Source organism: Ceratotherium simum, chromosome 18 (genome assembly GCF_057802395.1).
Source record: "Ceratotherium simum simum isolate JZ-2026a chromosome 18, ASM5780239v1, whole genome shotgun sequence".
Lineage (NCBI taxonomy): Eukaryota > Metazoa > Chordata > Mammalia > Perissodactyla > Rhinocerotidae > Ceratotherium > Ceratotherium simum.
Genome location: NC_141917.1, coordinates 42,950,140 through 42,971,050, shown reverse-complemented (window position 1 = coordinate 42,971,050; position 20,911 = coordinate 42,950,140). Strand labels below are relative to the sequence as shown.

Here is a 20,911-nt window from a genome sequence, read left to right as displayed (position 1 = left end):
GTGGCTCATCCATCCTGCTGGCTCTGATGTCAGTCTATTCTACCTGTATATCATGTAAGTCTTCCTTAGTTCGCTAATTATGGAAGATGATTTACCTCTTATGGGAGACAAAAATCCCTGCAGGGACTTGAGACAAGTGGAAATTTGTTGGAGGGTTTGTATAGAATGTATTTTCTTTCTCTTTTTCTTTTCTTTTTTTCTTTGCATCTTTTTACTTTGAATTTTTATCTTAACAGGCATAGACAGGGAAGAGCACTGGATTGTACATAATGAGCTTTCTTTAACTGTATTTTCCAGAGTGGAAATAGAATTCTGTGTTCGATCATTCTGAGCCATCACCAGGGTCCGTCCATAATCAACTATGACGATGAGAGTGGGAAGACATGTGTGCACATCGCTGCGGCAGCAGGTTTCAGCGACATTATTAACGAACTGGCGAGAGTCCCTGAGTGTAACCTGCAGGCTCTGGATGTGGACGACAGGTATCCATGGCAAATCAGAGAGTGTGGGGACCTCCCAGTCATCTTATCCAAATGTTAATCTCAAAATAAAGAACGTGTTTAAGAAGTTATCCTATATGACTATATCCTTACCACCAATAATATTTACACATGTGCTGTGACAATAAAAACTGCTCTATTTTAGTCAGGGCAGGAAAAATCACTGTTATGGAAAGAAACGCTGTGACTGTACAGTATTGTCAGATTTTCCACTCTTTGCTAAACGTCCTCGGGGTTCTCAGAAGGCTTGCTGTATATCAGCTTCCTGCTATATGCACTTTTGTTCTTAACAGTAAGTCTTATTTTTTTCTTCATTCCTGGATTATGTCATAAAGTCAACAAGTTCTTGTTATCCAGAGAAAAGCATAACAGAGGCTTTGTATTCAGAACTAGATGTGACCTTATTGATTTGTTTGTTTTTTTTCCAATCATTAAAGATGTATTGGCATAGAAAAGGAAGCTGGGTCCAGAAAGGCGAAGAGACTTACCTCAGAGGTAGTTAGCAACTAAAGAAAGATTTGTCTCCTTGTCCTCCAAACATAGAGCTTTTCAGGTACAATGTCCTTCATCCATAATCAACTATGCGAGCTTTTCAATTACAATGCTTCTCTAATCTTTGTTTGGGTTAGGCATTGATTCAATGGAAATATAAGAATAATATAACAAACAAGACTAATGAAAATAAGTATAAGGCTTGTACAATATGTATGGTCTTTTCACCCTCTTCTATTGAAGTACAAAATTAGCCACCTATTTCTCATGATTTTAGATACCCCAAGAAGCATCTCCTACTCCCTGGTACCCGAAATCCTTGTAACTCATGGGAAAAAATTCTTGGGTTCCACATACATCTCAGAAGCTGGAGATGGTTAACGTGATGACTTGCATTAAAGTGAAAGTTTAAGTCAATGAAAGTAGACCTCTTTCAAAGAACAGATGTTGATTAAAACAAAAAGAACAGATGTTGTTACCTGAGCAGGTAAGAAAGTAGAAGGACTTCAGTTACATACGGAGAAAGGTGAATGACCCAAAAAGAGAAGAAAGGAACACATTTAAGAAAGGAGGGATGGAGAAAAGTTTGCCTGTTTCAAAATACTTCTAGAACCATCTCTGAATAGAATATTTCTCATTGTGTACTATCACACACTTAGCAAAGAAAATCCAGTTCCCCAGGCCTCAGGAAAGAAAGTAAAACCAGAGGGAGAAAAAAAACACAAAAGATAGGATCTTATGGGGGTTCAAAGTGAACTAAAATCTCAAAGAGAGTCTAGTTCCTGCTCCAAAGCTCACCCCACATGTTTCGTGCATGGATCAACGCCCTCCATTTTGTTTCATGTTTTCTTCATTGTGCAACTGTGCCTTCACGTTGAAACTGTAAGCTTGTGTTAGTAGTAGAATTTTTCAAAATTTTTATAGATTTTAGTGCTTTAAACATTTACAATAACTGTGACTTCCCTTTTCTTCTTCTTTTTCCCAATGGAGAGAAAGTTTTTGAAGAAAGGGAAGAAAAATAAGGCAGTGCTAAAAACAAGAGGGAGAGGGAAAATATGGGGACACTAACCCTCCTAGATATTACAACATTTCTTACAACTATGGTGTTTAAAACATGGTGATACTAGTCTAAGATTGATGGCATGAAACATACAACCCAGAAGTAGCTTATGCAGCTAAAATGTCCCAAATTTCATCAGTCTATGAGGACGCACTTTCCTTTAATACCCAACTCATTTATCTTCAGGAAAGACAGTCTTTTATCAAGTTCTCCTCCCTAAGTTTTTCTGGGAATTCTCTAGGGAGTGTTTACATGTTCCATAAATCATTCCTTGGCTACTGATACCTCAACCAATGCTGCAGTCTTATACCCATCATCTCCTGCCATCCAGAGATCACATCATCAGACCACTGCTCATCTCTGACGAATTCTTCTGACTCACGGGTCATGACCCTCTAGCCCTCACTGTGATAGCTGATACCAGTCCACTATGTTTGCAGGAACATCCTGAAACTTAGAGATAAGAAAAGAACTACAGCTTAGATAACTTGAAATTGGATACTACAAATTGCCCACAAAGGCTCCATGTTAGTTAGAAGTTATCTATGTGCTCCCCTTGTTTCTCTGCAAAATAATTTAAGTTTGCCCCCTCTTCTTCTGGACCTCTTCTTCCGTGTTGATGATCAGAAGAGTTAAAACAGTCAGTCTTAGCAATTGTTGTAAAGGAGTAGTTCACAATGCTCCAAAGTGAATCGTGACATGTCATTGACTAGATTGATGTCCAACCCTCCGTCTACTGAATTTATTGGCAATATATTCTCTAAACAGGAGGACATAAGCTGGCTGGTGTCTCATCTTGTATCATAATAAATATTGTCTTGGGAGACCTGTCTCATGTAGAATGGAATAAATCATGTCTGCCACATATTCAAAGAAGCAGTGTGATTGATCACTATATTGAAAAAATATATGGTCCTATTAAGTGTTCTCAAATTGCTGCCTATGGTGTAACATGAGGAGGAGAAGGCTTGCTTGATTAACAGAGGACATAATCTATGCATGGGGACTCTGACCACACTGTGGACATGGCTCCTCTCCAAATACTAAGGCCCAAGCTCCTTCACAGATAGCCCCAACTGAGCCCTTCTCTGTCCAGCCCCCAGGCTGCCTCCATGTCTGAGACACCACTTGGCTCTCTCAGGAGTGCCCTTCTGCCCAGGGTTCAGGCCCCAGCACAAGGCCAAGGAGAAGCCCTCTGTGCCCTCCTTTCCTGCCTCAGGATTGATCCTTTCCCAGAGTGACTGATGGAAGAATAGCCATTCTCTTCAAGGGAAAACCCATTTATCGGTATGTCATCTTGCCTTGTGCCCCTCCTTTACCTCCTCTGGTCCCATTGCCTAGACACACCACACAGACATTCCCACCCCTTACTTCCCAGCAGCTCTGCCATGGAAGCAAGGTTCTAGTCCCCTTTGCTCTTGAGTCCAGTGGTCATCTATGCTCCCTTATCACTGCTTGTCCCATCTGCCTTGACAGCTGAGAGAGGACCCTTTCTACTGCCGGGGGACTACTTTGCTCCAAATTTGCTCTCAGTTCTGGGCTTGGCTTTCTTTGGAAACAGAAAAACACTGACTATTTCTCTTATCTACCCTGCTACATCACCCCCCTGAGGTTGAGCACAAAGTCAGCTAACTCCTTAAATGGAGGAAAGAGGAAGGGTAGAAAAAATACGTATATAGGTCAGGATTTCAAAATATGACCCCGCCACATTAATAAATGGTGTTGAGAAAGTTGGCTGTGTAACTAGAAGAACAGTCTGATTGGCTCCACAGCTCACTGCACAACCAAAATACACATAGAGACACACGTGCATTTTTTTTTAATCCAACAAATCTATCAGAAAACACTGGTATTCTTTTTATTTACATTCAGTAACATTTACTTTTTTTGGTGTACAATTATATGAGTTTTAACACACACATAGATCCACGTAACCACAACAAACAAGATTCAGAACAATTCTGTCAACTCCAACGTCAACTAAGGTTGTCCTTTTGTAGTCAAGCAGTCTCCCATCTCTAAGCTCTGGCAACCACTGATTAGTTCTCTTCTCTATGGTTTTATCTTTTCCAGAATGTCATGTAAATGGAAATATGCAGTGTGTAATCTTTTGAGATTGACTTATTTCACTTAGCAGAATGCATTTGAGATTCATCTATGTTGTTCCATGTATCAGTAGCCTGTTCTTTTTTATTGCTGAGTAGTATTCCACCGTATGGGTGAACCATAGTTTGTTTATCCATTCACCTGTTTAAGGACATTGGGTTGTTTCCAGTTTGGGGGTGATTATGAATAATGCTGCTATAAACATTCATGTACAGGTTTTTGTGTGAACATAAGTTTTCATTTCTCTAGCTAAATATCTAGACGTGAGACTGCTTGGTCATATGGTAAGTATATGTTTAACTACAGAAGGAACTGACAAACTGTTTTCCAGAGTGGCTGTTACCATTTTGCATTCCCATCAGCCATGTATGAAAGTTCTAGTTGCTCCGTATCTTCACTAGCACTTGATATTGTTAGGGTTTTCATTTTGTTTTGTTTTTTAATTTTAGCCATTTTAATAGGTATGTAGTGGTTTTAATTTGCATTTCCCTGATGACAAATGTTATTGAGCACCTTCTCATGTGCTTATTTACTATTTATACATCTTTGATGAAGTGTCTGTTTTGAGCTTGTCCTAATTTTTTAATTGGCTTGATTTTCTTATTGTTCAGTTTTGAAAGATTTTATATATTCTGAATATAAGGCCTTTGTTTGATATGCAATTTGCAAATATTTTCTCCCAGTCTCTGGCTTTTTTTTTCATTTTCTTAAGAAAATACTGATTTTACAATTTAATAAAGGTTTAAGTACTGATGAATATTTATGTATCTTCTGGCTGATGAAGGATTTTGTAAGCATAAAATCATGAAAAACAAAAAATGAAGAAGGAATTAAAGGAGATTATTTTTAAAATTTTTTAATGGAAAAATCACTAAAAAAATTGTCAAGTAACAAATTAGAGAAAATGTTTGCATAAACAACCTATAAAAGATTGATACCTTTAATATATAAATATCCCATATAAGTAAGTAAGAAAAATTATCAATCTAATAGAAAAATGGGCAAAGGGCATTTCATTAAGAGTCATTTCAATGAGGAAACTCAAATGGCAAATAAACATATATTTCAAATTTCAACCCCACTATTAATTAAAGAAATGCAAAAGACAACAACACTGAAGTATCATTTTGCCTACCAAAATGGCAAAGCCTTTTTTTTTTTTTTTTATAATTTTATTTATTCATTTATTTTTCCCCCAGAGCCCCAGTAGATAGTTGTATGTCATAGCTGCACATCCTTCTAGTTGCTGCATGTGGGACGCGGCCTCAGCATGGCCGGAGAAGTGGTGAGTTGGTGCGCGCCCGGGATCCGAACCCGGGCCGCCAGCAGCGGAGCGCACGCACTCAACCGCTAAGCCATGGGGCCGGCCCGCAAAGCCTTTTAAAGATGGTGATAACACTCAATATAAGGAAAGCAGTAGGGACACAGCTGGTAGGAGGATGAATCCAGTCAATTTTCTTGGAAGTCAGTTTGGCACTATGTACAAAAAACCTTAAAATTGTTCACCCTGCACCACTACTTCCTCTTCTAGAAAATTCTCAGAAAGGCCAGAGAAGGCAAAAGCCAGGGAATACCCAGAGGAGAGGCCCCTCCACATGTATACCATCGTCCTGAAGCCCCATTTAATACATGCTCTTTCCACTCTGTAAATAGCAACAAGTTTTTCCTGCCATGACCAGACTTTGAGCAGGAGCTGTTGCCGGCTAAGCAACCTGTACCATTCATGTGCTCAGAGCCTTGTGTTGTTCCTGTGTGGTCCCCCAGGACACCTCTGCACTGGGCCGCAGCTGCAGGGAAGGCAGACTGTGTGCAGTCACTGCTGGATTTGGGCATGGACAGCAACCTGCGCGACATCAATGAGAGCACGCCCCTGGCCTACGCCCTGTACTGCGGCCACACGGCCTGCGTCCAACTCCTCTCCCGAGAGAGCAGGTGAGCGCAACAGGAGGCACTCATTTCTTTCTTCTTCTCAAAGATTTATAAAATTGGATGAAATTTTTTTAATTGCTGATGTGCAAAACCAGCAATAACTTAATAATGGTGTTTGCCATTATCTAATAGAGTCACATGTAATATAGTGACATGTTCTCGACTCTGTGGAGCAAAATGATAGTAGTAAGCCTGAATCTATGAGCCTAACATTCACTGGATTTTAGTCTCTTCTTTCCTTTTTCTCCCTTTCTTCCTCCCTTTATACCATCTTCTCTTAATCTTCTTTTTGCCTAAATCAGCAGTTCTCAAACTTTTTCTTCTCAGGACCCTTGTATACTCAAAAATTATTGTGGACCCAAAGAACTTTTGTTTACATGAGTTACACCTATCAATATTTATGGCATTAGAAACTAGAACTGAGAAATTTTTAATAAAATATTTTAGTTATTCATTTAAAGTAATAATAAACCCATTACATTTACATGTTAACATAAATACTATATTTTTAGTTAAAAACAACCTATTCTTCAAAACAAAAAAAAAATTTAATGAGAAGAGCCGTATTGTTCTACATTGTTTGCAGATCTCTTTGATATCTTAATAGAAGCTTCATAGAATACAGCTGGATTCCCACATCTGCTTCTGCATTCAATCTGTTGCAATAAGTTGTTTTGATTGAAGCATATGAAAACTATCTGGCCTCACATAAATATGTAGTTGGAAAAGGGAATATTTCGATAGCCTTTTCAGAACATTGCGATACTTTTCCTTTGATATTACACCAAAACTTGACAAGTAATAGTTCCCTAAAGGTTAGTTGAAATGTGGACTCTGACACCGTATCAATAAACTTTTTGGACTCTGTTACATTAAAATCCATTAGTCTGTCTTCCACTTTAAATAGGTCTTATACCCATGCATGATTTTATAATATCTTGCTTTGGTCATTTGGAAAATATTGGTTCACTTGGTTATGAATATCTTCCAAATGACACATTTCATAACACAATATCAAAAAATCACATTTGTTAATATCACCACTTATTGGAAAAGCCTTTGTGTATCAGGAAACTGTCAAGCTTATAGTGTGCATTTGAGTTTTCCAAAATTCTAATTTTTGCTTGAAAGCTAGACTTTTGTCATTGGCAACAATTACTGTCAATTGTTTACCTTGAAATGACAGGCTCAGTTAGTTCATTTTTGAGAAAATTTCTGCAAATGCCTGACTCCAAATAACCATGGTTTGTCTGTAAGTCATAAAAATGGTGTTCCATGAAAAAAAAGTATCTAGTTCAGCTGGCAACTCAAACAATTGCACAAGTGCTTTACCTCCAGGCAACCATCATACTTCATTATGTAGTAGAATTGCCTATGAGTACTTCCTATTTTGTCAAAAACTGTATACTCAAGGATCGATATTTAATAAAGTTAATACTGAACATTATTAAGTTAAATGACAGTTTTTTTAATGCGAGTCCATTGATGCCACTGCCTTGACTTCTGCCACAGTTTCACCCACTGTGTCTATTACACCCTTGGCGCAAAAAAGCAGCTCAGTGAAGAAGACAAATAACATCTTGATGTTATTATGAATACAGATCTAACCTCATGAAGCCCTTGAAAGACTGTCAGGGACCAGGATTCGATGGACCACACTTTGAGACCCGCTGGTCTAAATCACAACCTATAACAGGAGGAAAAGATAGATTGTAGAAGATGCGGAAGTAGCATTAATTATCACAGGGGCATATTCTGTATAGGGAAACTTGAAGGAATGTTAGAGATCCCCGGGGGTTCTCCCTGGTAGTATTAGGGGTTCAGAATTTGTGTTCAATATTTCAAAAAGCCTATTGGAAGATGAAGGAAGAAAGATGAAAATACATCATAGAATAAAGATTCAATTATGCACTGTGTGACCTGCAGAGAAAGCATTCATTATATGCAGCCAAAATAAGTGGTGATGTTTTTCAAATTACAGATTACAGTATCTCACTCCAAAGAATAACGTTGCAATCTGGCTTTTAGGGCATACACATGGGTCAAGTTTCATCATTAACTCATACCACAGAAAGCATTAAGTCAATTGTGGCCTCAAAAGAGAATAACAGAATTTTCCAAGGAATGAAAGCAGAATAGTGCCTCAGGGAAACTCTCCACATAAGAAGAGCAAGCCAGACAACTGCTGACCTTTTTTCCTTTAGAATTTGCAGGCCCATTGGGCATTGCTCACTTCTCTTCTGCTGCCACACCCGACCTCCGGTATACCCGCTTCCTCTTCAGCAGCTAAAGCCCGGACAAAAGGTTCTTTCCTTGGTTTCCTTTAGTACACTATTTTTAAGAGTATTTTTTCAATAGAAAATTTAGTCAAAACTGAAAAAGAAACAAAGAATACACAAAAAGCATAAAATGGGCAGGCTTCCTGAGGTGGATAATGTCAGCACGCTGCCCAGATCTCCTGGGATCTCTTTCAGAGAAAGCCTAAAACCACACTCCCCCACCTCTGCAACCCCCACCCTGTTTCCACTGAACTCAACCCTTGGCCTTCATCTCTTTCACTTAAAGCTTACACTCCTACTGACTGTTCTTGAGAAGTGAGAACAGTAACACTTTAAACTACTTTCAGTTTAATTTGTCCCTTGGTGAAAACAGATTATCTAGAGGCAAATTTTGAAAAGACAGCTCCTGAGGGAGCTAGAGGAATCTGACTAAGAAACCTTCTGATTGGGCAGAGACTGACCATGGCAAAGAAGGAGATTGCAAAGTGTGTTGTGAGTTCTTACACATCACCTTTGACTTGCAATGGCTTTGTGGTGTCTTTGCATGATCTCAGACAACCTGCTCAAGCAGAAGGAATAGAGGGAGGTATTTTGTTTGGTTCGTGGTGGTGTCTCCACTTCCTATCCTTGCATAGCACCCTTGTTATTTTATATTCCCATAGAACAGAGCCTTCTCGACCCCTTCCTTCCGAGAACAGTAGACCCCAGAAGAAGGAGGGTCGGTTCAGCATGCTCAACCAAATCTTCTGCAAAAACAAAAAAGAAGAGCCGAGGGCTTATCAGAAGGATCACAGCAGGGACCGACTCAGCAGGGAGCACACCTCGGAAGTCGATGACATCATCACCACCTTTGACAGCGTTGTGGATACCAACTGCCAAGAACGGCCTGGTGATCAGGTGGCTATGGTTGACTTTAAGAAGAGGACCTCAGAGAATTCAAAATATCTCTTGCCAGAAAAGAAGCCTCTGGCTTGTAAAGGGCTTCCACCAATCAGAACGCAGAGTCTCCCACCCATCACTATGGGCAATAACTTCCTGACAACCTCCCAGGGGGCCGCTTCCCATGCTGGCCTAAGCTCTGGTACTCATCACATGGCCCAGCGATCTCAGAAAAGCCGAAGCGAGCAGGATTTATTGAATAACAGAACTGGCTGCCAGGCATTGCTAGATAACCCCTGGAGAGGTGATTCTAACCAGGCGTTCTATAAAGCTTGGACTGTGTCTTCTTCAGGTAAGCTGCTAGACAGATTGCTCACTAGCAGATCCAGTCACCAGGAGGTCTCAGGGCCACCACATCTTCCTTATCTACATCATCCTTCACCAGGTAATGTCCTTGCTTCCTTCTTACTCTTTCCTGGCAAGTCTATACAAGAAATGTCTACTGGGGCCAGCCCGGTGGCTTAGCGGTTAAGTGCACACACTCCGCTACTGGCGGCCCGGGTTCGGATCCCGGGCGCCCACCAACGCACCGCTTCTCCGGCCTCGCTGAGGCGGTGTCCCACATACAGCAACTAGAAGGATGTGCAACTATGACATACAACTATCTACTGGGGCTTTGGGGAAAAAAAAAGGAGGAGGATTGGCAATAGATGTTAGCTCAGGGCCGGTCTTCCTCAGCAAAAAGAGGAGGATTAGCATGGATGTTAGCTCAGGGCTGATCTTCCTCACAAAAAAAGAAAGAAATGTCTCCTATAGCTCTGGGTTAGGACCTGGAGTGACAGTAGCCTAGGGGACAGGGCCAGAACAAAATGGGCTACCTTTTTTCCTTGAATCTCCTGGATTCAAGATTTCCAGGCTATGGACATATTCTACTTTTTCACCCTGAGAGCAATCATAAAGTAAAAGTATGTGCCTTCTTATCTTCTCAGCAAATATGTGTGGTGACTGGCAGATTAGAGCAGAAATATTACTATTTCCACTAGCAAGGATTCTTAACCTGGTGTGTGTGGCAATATCACCTATGAGGGTTTGGTTTGATTGTGTTATTGTTTGTTTTGGAATCAGGTGTTCAATCCCCACTCCAGACCTACCAAACCAAAATCTTGGTGAGGGAGGAGGGAAAATGGCAATGCATTCTATCTACACAAGTAGAAAGGGAACACATCCACACATTTATGGTTCAAGTCTCCACACATACCTAAGGGTCACATGGCAATTATCCCTCCTGCCTCTTCCCCAGCTACCCAATGCCCCTCATCCAAAGCTACCAATATTATTAATTTTTTGTTTATCCTTCCAAAAATATTTTATACACATATATATACATGAAATGTGTATACATATGTATATATATCCCCCCTTTTAAATAAATGTATCACCGTAAAAAATTTATTTTTATTTTTTAAATGGTCCACAAGTGACTCTGATGTACACCAGAGACTGGGAACCATTATTCTAAAGCAGAAGCTACAAAACAGCTTCCAAAATCAGTTCATTACCACATATCTTGTTTTGTTTTCAAGTGAATTAATTGCTAATATTTAAAAATCAGAAGTTTTACTTAAAAATATATAATTCTAGCTTTTCTGGAGAAATTGAAAAGTCTGGCAACACAGAACCCAAATTCCACTTGGCAATAACTGGCTGGATCTGAGTAACCACTATCACCTTGGACATCACGTGGACATCACTGTCTCCACTTCAGCCCGGTCCACACCACTCTCTAGTATCTCTGCGTGGAGAGTCAGTTCTTTATCAATGTGCTTCTGTCGTTGTTTTCCATATAGTAGGGTTAAGGAAAAAAAATGAAATGTTTGTTGAACCCCTATTTCTGTTAAAAGTAGAAGAATGAAAGATCAAGAGGGCTATGCATATTTTAAGAAGTGAAGGCGGGCCATATATCTTTAGAAATTGGAGGAATATTCCTTCATGTTTAATGTGCAGCAGGAGTCTGGCTCTCCTCACTCACGTATGTGTGCCTGGTGTCTGAAACCTGTGAGGTAGAGCATGGCTCCCTTCATACATATTTATATATATTTAAGCACATGAAGGCTATTTCCTAGTGTCTGAGAAAAACTCCACTCAAGATTTTACTTCCTCCACAAAGCACTGAAGCATTTGGTTGGTGGCATGGGTAATGTCTTTGCTTTTGTTCTGCAGAAGGTAAGGAAAGGAAGGATAAGGAAGGAAAGATATTGGTCTGTCATCTTTTGACACTTTAGTGGCCTCCAGGGCCTTGACCCAGCCTGCTTTCTGGAGTTAGTTCTGTCCTGGCTAATAACTTCTCTGTCGAAAATCTTTTGAAATTTTTGATAGTCTTGCTCTTTTCTGTTCCCAAGATGACCATGGTCTATATTTCTGTATCAGTTAGGATTGAGTTCAGCTGCCTGTAACAGAAACCCAAAGTAGCAGTGGCTTAAACAACATAGAAGTTTATCGCTGTCACATGAAAGAAGTCTGAAGTATGTGGTTCCCAGGTGCTTGGTGGCTCCATGATCACCAGAGACCCAGTCTCCTTGCATCTGTGTGCTCCACAGCTTAACGTATGGCTTCCATCCTTCAGGCTATTTCACAGTCCATAATGGCTGACAGAGCAGGAGAAAGGAATTAGAGAGAGGGAATGAAACGAATGTCTCTCAGCTGAATCAGCTCCCGTTATGAAGTCATCTCCCATAAGTCCCAATTGTCTGCTTACATCTCATTGGCCAAAACCTTAGTCACATCGTCACACCTATCTGCAAGGGAGACTGGAACCTGTAGTCTTTTATCTGGGCACATGGCTGTCTCTCCAAAATTGGATTTTTGTTTCTAAGAGAGAGGAGAGAGTAGATATTGGATAGAGAACTAGTAGATTCTGTCACATGTGCCATCTAAAACTTTCTATATTATTTGTTGGGGCCACCCCGGTGGCGTAGCAGTTAAGTGCACTCGCTCTGCTTTGGTGGGCCGGGGTTCGGAGGTTCAGATCCTGGGTGTGGACCAATGCACTCCTTGTCAAGCCGTGCTGTGGCAGCATCCGATATAAAGTAGAGGAAGATGGGCATGGATGTTAGCCCAGGGCCAGTCTTCCTCAGCAAAAAGAGGAGGATTGGCATCAGATGTTAGCTCAGGGCTGATCTTCCTCAATAAATAAATAAATAGATAGATAGATAGATAGATAGATAGATAGATAGATAGATAGATAAATCTATCTATATTAATTTGAAATAAAAGGAAATTCCATAAACTTGGTTTGAAGATTTGCTTCACTTTTCCAGTGAAGTAACTTGAAAGGTCCTTGGGTGGCAGAATAGCAGAAAAGTAGAAACAAAATTCTCCAAGGGAATCTTAAATAATTAGCTGTGTCCATATGAAAGCATTTATTTTTTCAGCCAATGTTTTTGAGTGCTGATAATAACTAGGAGCCATCCTAGGCAACTGAGTCGTGATAAAATAACTCTCCCAAGAATCTTCAGCCTGTAAATGATCTTCAAGGGATATGGCTTTGCTAAAATGATTGTGCAACTGACTTTACATTGATTTTCTTCTCATGTTTAGATACAAGATCATAAAGTTTTTAAATGGAAAGCACCTTAGTCATTCACTCATTCATTAAATGATTATTGAGTGTCTGTCATCCTAATTTATCAGGAGGCAGTATACTCCAGTGGTTAGGAGAGGGGTTCTAAAACCACACTGCCTGGGTTCAAATTCTGGCTCTGCCACTTACTTGCTGTTATTTAATCTCTCTGAGCCTTTGTTTCCTTATCTGAAAAATGGGAGGAAATACCTAACTCATAGGGCTGTGGATTGCTCTTAGGATTAAATGAGTTGGGCCGGCCCTGTGGCTTAGCGGTTAAGTGCTCGTGCTCCGCTGCTGGCGGCCCACGGTTCGGATCCCGGGCTCGCACCGAGGCACCGCTTCTCCGGCCATGCTGGGGCCGCGTCCCACATACAGCAACTAGAGGGATGTGCAACTATGACATGCAACTGTCTACTGGGGCTTTGGGGGGAAAAAAAAAAAAGATTAAATGAGTTGATACACGTAAAGTACTTAGAACAGTGATTTGAATGTAGTATTATACACACACACACACCAACACACACATTGGTTTTCTTTTTTAAACTATGTCAGGCCCTATGCTAATCACTATGCCCTAGAGATAAACTAGAGATGACCTTTGTCTTAAAGATGATGCAATTTAAGTAAATGTACTAGTCAACTGCCTGTTTGCTCTCAGATCTAGTCTTTTCCCTCCGCTCTACTCTGAATCTCAGGGAACTACACTTCCCAGGCTCCCTTGCAGCTGCTTCTAGGTACTTTTGGCCAAGTACTAGGAGGTACACAGAAGACTAAGAGCAGGAGAAAGAGGGAAACCATGTGGTTCTACCCTCTGCTTCCTGTGGAATCTCCAACAGTGGCTCCATCTCCTCCCAGCTCCCCCCACACAGCCCCTGCTCTCTGGTTCTGGCTCCCGCCAGCTTCTGGGCCTTGGTTTTACCACTTCTTCTCCTTATCCCTCTAGCCTAAAGGTGGTTGCATCTTCCTGCTGTGGCTCATCTCTAAATTATCCTTCTACCCTGTCCTCTGGCTTCTCGGCTTTTCCATCACCAGTATAACCAACTTTCTGTATGAAATCTCTGTTTCAAAGACCAAATGAGGTCTCTATTTTCCTGGATGAGCCCTGATTGATAAAGCAAGACATGTCATCTCTCTGGGCCAGTTTTCTCACCCTCTGGATATGGAGGCTGGGACCATTTTGTCTCCTGGGTCCCTTTCCAATTATAATTCACGTGGCCTCGAAAAGTTAAAACAGTTTGCTTAAAGTCTACAACTAATTAGTGACATATGTAGAACTTGAACCCAGATCTCCTACAGAGGAAGATATCGCCTTGGCAATGTATTTCTCTCTTTAAATCTCAAAGTCCAGTTTGTTACTTTGCTTACCAATTACCTACAGTGTGATTTTCTTAGAAACTATATTGTCCTTCCAAAAATAAAAAGATTTCCCTTCTTTATGGATTTATTTCTATGGACATTTTAACCCAATTTGAAATGTTGTTTTTGGAATTCCTGAGGCTTCTGCACTACAGTTGGAGGGTTCACTTAAGTGGTTTAAGGTCTTAGTCTAGGCAGGTTGAAATTCAGCAGATTTCTACATTGAGCTTCCATATTTGACCTGAAAGCCTAATGTGGTGAAGCCATTGAATACTGTAAATCACACCACTGCACCACTGGCTTGAACTTGGATAGCCCCTTAACTCTGGATTTTCTCCTTTCCTGCCCCAGGTTTAGTAGAAATAATACGGGCCAGCAGTGCTACTGTCTGAATTTCTGGCAGCGGATATCCTGTGCTTGCATTGGCAACCCTGAACATCCAGCTGTAATGAGTATTGCTTAACATTTATTGAGACCTGTCAGTGGCCTAGGTGGAGAGATATGAGGGGTGAGGCACTTATCCTAATGAGGGAATTTGGAGCATATCAGCTTAATTCATGGCGAGCCGCTCTCAGAGAAAATGGAACAGAAAGTTCCGTGGTTGTTTGCTACCAGCCTGGTTATTTACAAGCCATCACAAGGAAAGTAAGAAAATGCTCACTTCCTTTCTCCCTCAAGAGACAACTTCCTTCTCCAGAATTTTCTAGAGTATCCCAACAACAATGCCCTCTCCTCCCTGTGTAGGTCTGATCCCATGACTCCTCTGTTTAAACCCATCAGAGGTGTTGCATCTTTCCAGGACAAAGGCAAGATTCTTCAGCATAGCCTGGCCTCACTTCCCATTCTCAGTTTCTGTACCTCCCATCTTCAATCCTCTTCCCCCATCCCCTTAAACAGTTCCTTGAATATCTCTCAGTTCCCTGACAACTCATACCTTTTCACTCTATGACGTCTTTGCCCATGTTACTTATGTTCTGTCCACTGTGTGCTTGTCCTACAAGCTTTCAAGAACCAGCTCAAAACTTGCCTTCTATGTGGAAGTCACCCTCACCTCTGTAGGAGGTGTAGCTCTTTCTTACTGTTCATCATAAAAGAATAGCGCCACCTCGTTGAGCCTCCTCTGGGGCAGACAGTGAACTACGTACTTCCCCTTCAAGGACACAGCAGGAGAGGAGTTTTTATCCCTATCCTAGAAATAAAGAAATTGAGGCAAGAGAGGTTACCCCACCTGCCTAAGGCGACAGAGCTAGTTAGGAAGGGCTGGAGCAGACATTTAAGCGAGCTCTGTGGCATTCAAGACACCTCGACCTCTCTGGACCCCTCTTTCCTCAGTGATGCCCTCACACCTCTACTCTTGGGCCTTTAAAGGACAAGTTCACCTGTCTCCCTTCCAGCACACACTGGGAGCGCCTCCCGAGCACCTTGCCTTCTCCTCTTTGTACCCTAGGCTCAGAAATACAGTGAGTACACAGTAGACGAGTGCTGAATTTGTTTGTTATTAATATTATTAATCTTTCATTCACTTCTGGTTCCTTCATTTAACTGAAAACCTTTCCTGCCTTTCTCCTCTAAGACAGTGGTCCTCAGCCTTGTCCCCACGGGCTGGATACTCCGTGAAGGTGCCTGCAGTACAGATAGGAGAGCTTTGGGCTGTGTGCAGCTCCACCCTGTCCTTCAAAACTGAGCAAAATGCAGTGTAGTGTGAAGTTTAACTCTCCTCTCACCTCCCAAATCATTGCCACAGCCCCTCTCTCCCCACTTCTCTAGTCCTATCAATATTGCTTTGGTTCCTAGCGAGGCAGGATAGTGTGGGTTTTAAGGTCAAACAGGCCTAAGTGGGAGCCTAGGCTCTCTCATTTCCCATTTTGTGACCTTGAGCACATTTGAGAACTCCCCCAAGCCACAGTGTCCTCATTTGTAAAATGGGGATGTAAAATGGATGATAATAGTATCTACTCACAAGGGAAGGTGATTGTTAAGATTAAATGAGATGATGCCTACAGCATTTAGCCCAGTCCCTGACAATAGTAAGTGCTCAATAAACATTATCCATAATTATCATTATCTCATTTCTTGGTTTTGCAAATTTCTGCTCAAGTATTCAGGGATGAAAAGGGGATGAGCTGATAAGAGTTTTACTGTAAGTCTACTCAGGAATGTTTTTTTTAAATAATGGCTCATGGAGTTATTTGACCTTCAGAGTTCAAAGGAATAACAATATAATGGCAGAATGTCCACCAAGGAGACTGGAAATTTTGCTCCACCTTCATCAAATGACACTGCTCAGATGGCTGCCCCTGCAGATCTACCATTGGCCTCACTTAAGCAGATGGAAGATGGATCTTGGCTAATGGTTTTTTTTAATTTTCCCTTATGCTAAGAATTACTTTGCCCACACAGAAGGCTTAAACCCTGTGAGTATTGCAATAGTGATTCTGGTTCCTGCTAGACTACTAGGCAAAAGATGAAATGAATATGCCCCACTGTCCAGGAGATTGTGTTAAATACTCCACAAAATAAAACTATAATAATTGCTAACATTTATTGAGTGTTTACCCTGTAAGCTAAATGCTTTCCATTTATTCTCCTATTTAATCTTGACAACAGAAAAAGACATACAATTATTTTCACCATTTTATATATGAGGAAATTGATGTTTAGAGAGGGAGCATCGCTTGCCCAAGCTGGGAATCAATGGAGCCCATTCCTGTCTGACCCCAGAGCCCAAGCGCCTATTCATTACACTATTCGGTCAACTTTTTAAATGGACTTTACTTTTGTGTACTCCCTTCTATTTTCAGATATTTGGAACATTCATCTCTTATAATCAGTAGTGTGTTGATAAATGTTTAACAGCTGGCTCTCCAGGAGAAAATCAGTGCTTGCTGATTTCCATGGTATAAATACTTCCAACAGAGCCAATGTCAAGTCACCAGTGTGCTGTCAACCAGCTCACAAAATTCCTGAGAATTTAACCATCGGCTCCCAAGAGCCAGCACACACAGCTCCAGCACAGCCCTGCTTATGGTCTAAATTAGAAAAGAGCCATCTCCCGGGTGCTTGCACCCAGCTCCCATCTTCTAGGTTGGTGATTCTCGGTCCTGGCTGCACGTTAGAATCACCTGAGAGCCCATAAAAATCTGATGCCCTTTCCCAACCCTGGAGATTCTCATTTAATTGATCTGGGGTTTAGCCAGAGCAGCATTTTTTTTAAACTCCTCACATAATTTGTAGGTGCAGCCACGATTGAGAAACACTGCTCTAGGAGAATATATCCTATTCATCACCCACTCATTCATTACAGATTTGGCAACTACATGATACGTTAATGCCCTATTTTAATTTTTCAAACTTTTAAGTTTTGTAGAGTGGGTGGCCAACTGTGCTTGTTTATAAAATGTTATTTAAACTAGTTCATCCAAGAAATGATTTCTGAAACCTTTTCCTTCATTTAAACAGTGACTGGCATATAATAGAAATAATAATAATGTGTAGCTATTATTATCAATCATCTGTAGCTATTATTATTGTTTTTGTTGTTAGCATCTTAAATTTAGTGATCTCTAACAACTTTTACGATTCTCTTATCCATTGGATTTTATAATTTGCACTCGATTGAGTCTCAAATAATTGACGCAAATGTGTTTGTCCGCAGGACAAAATTTTCAGCATCTCTCCTCAAACAGACCCAAAATCAGGGATCTTCCTTTCACCCGGAACAACCTAGCTCCCCTACCAGACCAAAAATGTAAGTATTATGAATCTGCCTCAGCTTCCTTTGCAAGCGTTAACACGTCTAGACACAACTAAATGTTATTTTTTCAGTTTACTTTCATTTCTCCAGGGAACATCAGGCGCCAAGACTTGTAAATTACAGGAAAATAGAGTGGAAAGTCTTTAAAGCTTCATCCAACATGGTAACGTTTATTAAAAAAAAAAAGAATACCCCTCCTTTGAGGAATTTTTGTGTTTGGACAAAAACAATAACACAAGTTTATTTTGCTATGTACTATGTCATGTTTTTAAGAAGGTGCTTTAAAAATTCTTCTCTTAAGACTGGCCTCTTAACCAATAAGGAACCGTAAGGAAACCAATTTTCTTATGATGTTGGACAGATAGAAATATGTGTCACCTCTGTGCTCACAAGCTGTGGATTCCTAAGCAGAAAGGAATAACCAAGCAGATGCCATTCATCAGTATTACTTTTGGCATTACTGATTTATTTTATATTTTATACAAAAATTTCTCACAATATGTTGATATATGCTATTCGGCCAGGGATCTTCAAGTTTGAGGGTGCCTGAGTATTACCTGGGGTGCTTATTATGAAGTAGATTCCTGGGCCCCACACCCAGAAGTTCAGAGTTTGTATATCCTCATATCTGTACTCTGAGGCAGGTTCTATTATTAATCCTGTACAATTAAGCATTGTACAGATGAGAACACTGAGTTCAGAGAGGTTACATGACTACATTGTTACATGACAACACTATTTAGGCAGTGAGTAGCAGAGCTAGGGGCAAAACTACAGGATACTGAGTCAGCTGCCTCAGGAAACAAGCAATACCTATTGGATTCTAATTTCCTTCCTTCCTTTTCTTTCTATCCCATCCCACCCATTTATAACATGTGTGCAGGCGTGCACATGTGCGTGCACACACACACACCCTCCTCATCCTCTTAATTGCAGGTTAGATGATTTAGGAGCTGCCCTAACTATTTCAGACGAGTTCCTTATCCTTTCTGTGCTTCACTTTCCTCAGTTTGCCTCTGATAGCAGTGCCAGCCTGATAAGATTGTTGGGAGGATTAAATGAGATAGCGTATGTAAAACGCTCGGCAACTGCTTGCACAGAGTAAATATCCAATATGTCTTTTCTCCCCCAGGCTATGGTTTGGAGGAGACCAATCAAGAATTCTAGAAGTCTTTAGGTAAAATACAATGAACCGTGGGGTCTTGGTATAACCCCATCTTTTTGCAGATAAGGAAATGGAGAGGTGGAGAGATATGTGCAAAGTCACACAAAGAGTTAGTAGCAGAAACCAAGATTTCTTCCTTGACAGATCAGCGCCTCTGCCCTTACTGATTTGTGTCAAGTGAGAGTTTTGGACGGTGTGAATTCAATCATTGAGTGAAATTCAAGCCTGATCTGTCTTTAAGCAGAAACGTGGTCACAAGGACATCAAGTTAAGGAAAGAGTCATTCACCCTTGCATCCTGGTAGGGCTTGGAGAAGCCAAAGAGTGGGGATTTTCTTTGGCAGAGCCCATGAGTTTTGCTTTCACAATTAAATTTAAGGAAAGAAGGAAAGATAAAGATCTTTGATCAACTTTAGCTCTATGAAAAAGAAATGGAAAGGTACACATTGCTTTTCCTAAAAGAAACCTGAGAACCTTCTGAGGTTTGCATAAAAGCACAGTACAAATATCTTGGGACTTGTTTAGAGCCTTGTGCTGACTTGGCCATCAACGGCTACTCCACCCAAGGAAGAGAGAGCTCTGCCAGGCATGCACAGCTCAATCATGTTTTGATCAAACTTGGCCCAATGTACTAGTGCCTATTTGATATCCCTGACTACATGTGGAAAGCCTGAATAGATATATAGACACCTCTCTCTCCTTCAGTCTAGCTATCACCAAGACAAGCTTCTTAGAAATGCCTGCACTCCTTAAGAAATAACAGTTCTAGCACCATTCCTCATGAGACTCGGAGAAAAGCACATCTTGTCTCTCATTCTGTTCTTTCTCCCCAGTTCTATCTGGAGAACCTCTACGGACAAACCGAGTGCTTCCTGCTATTCCAAGCCAACGGGGGCACAGCACACCAGCTGAAGAAAGTGAAAACTCTGCCAGTCCCACCAATGGTGAAAATTAACTGTGGGTTGCTGACTGCAGAAATATATTCAATCTGTATTTTCACTGTCAAAGGATGAGATTACTCTAGTTTGTAAGAACAAAGACTAATTTAGTAAATTGCATTCTATAAGCCATTCACAGTTTTATAACTCAAAATTCTTTATTCCAAATAAAGACATTTCCCAAATTAGCACTTAGAAACTTTGTGAATATACTGTCAGTTTGTGAGTTTCTGTGACCTCTACATGCCGAAACAAAAAGTCAGAATATGTTATCAGCAGGGAAACTTAGCTGTTTGGTTTGCTTTGTGGCATGTTTGCCAATCTTTTTTTTTTTTTGGCTGAGTGATTTTGCGTTTAAAAAAAGGTATGCTTTGCTGAATAAAAAACAAAAAAAAGCACATTCCATACTTGTTATGCACATTTATTATAATTCTACCTTGGATTGATGAAACAATTAAAATTAAAGTAATAAATTCCTTTAACCAGTCACAGTTTATGGCTTTTAAATGCACAATCTTCTGCAAAATATTTTCTAACATTGTCAGTTCCTGGCTACAGCCCAAATCACTTGACAATGTTTATCTGTCTTTTTTGTTATTTGATTATTTCCACCTATTGTCATTTTCAGATACGATTGATTGTTCCAACAGTAAGAAGATCATGTGAATTGGAAAGGTCTACATCCTGGCCTAACAGAATAGAATAAGCATTTCTCACACATTCCTCAGATACTCTATGTATGTAATCATTCTTTTTCCTCTTTCAAAATAATGGTCTCTGCCTACTCAAGACATTCTCAAATTTATGACTTAGCAAAGATTGAAAGACTACT

General features: G+C 40.6%; 1 protein-coding gene across 1 annotated transcript in view; it reads left to right on the top strand.

Annotated features, from left to right (window-relative positions):
* Nucleotides 1-20,480, top strand: part of ANKRD55 (ankyrin repeat domain 55) — a 91,013-nt gene extending 70,533 nt beyond the window's left edge. Inside the window, exons 7-11 of the mRNA XM_014781646.2 lie at nt 298-482; nt 5,923-6,090; nt 9,029-9,690; nt 17,879-17,971; nt 19,975-20,480. Coding sequence (XP_014637132.1) covers nt 298-482; nt 5,923-6,090; nt 9,029-9,690; nt 17,879-17,971; nt 19,975-20,096 — 1,230 coding nt within the window. The 3' untranslated portion in view covers nt 20,097-20,480. The remainder of the gene's footprint in view (nt 1-297; nt 483-5,922; nt 6,091-9,028; nt 9,691-17,878; nt 17,972-19,974) is intronic.
* The last annotated feature ends 431 nt before the right edge of the window (nt 20,481-20,911 follow it).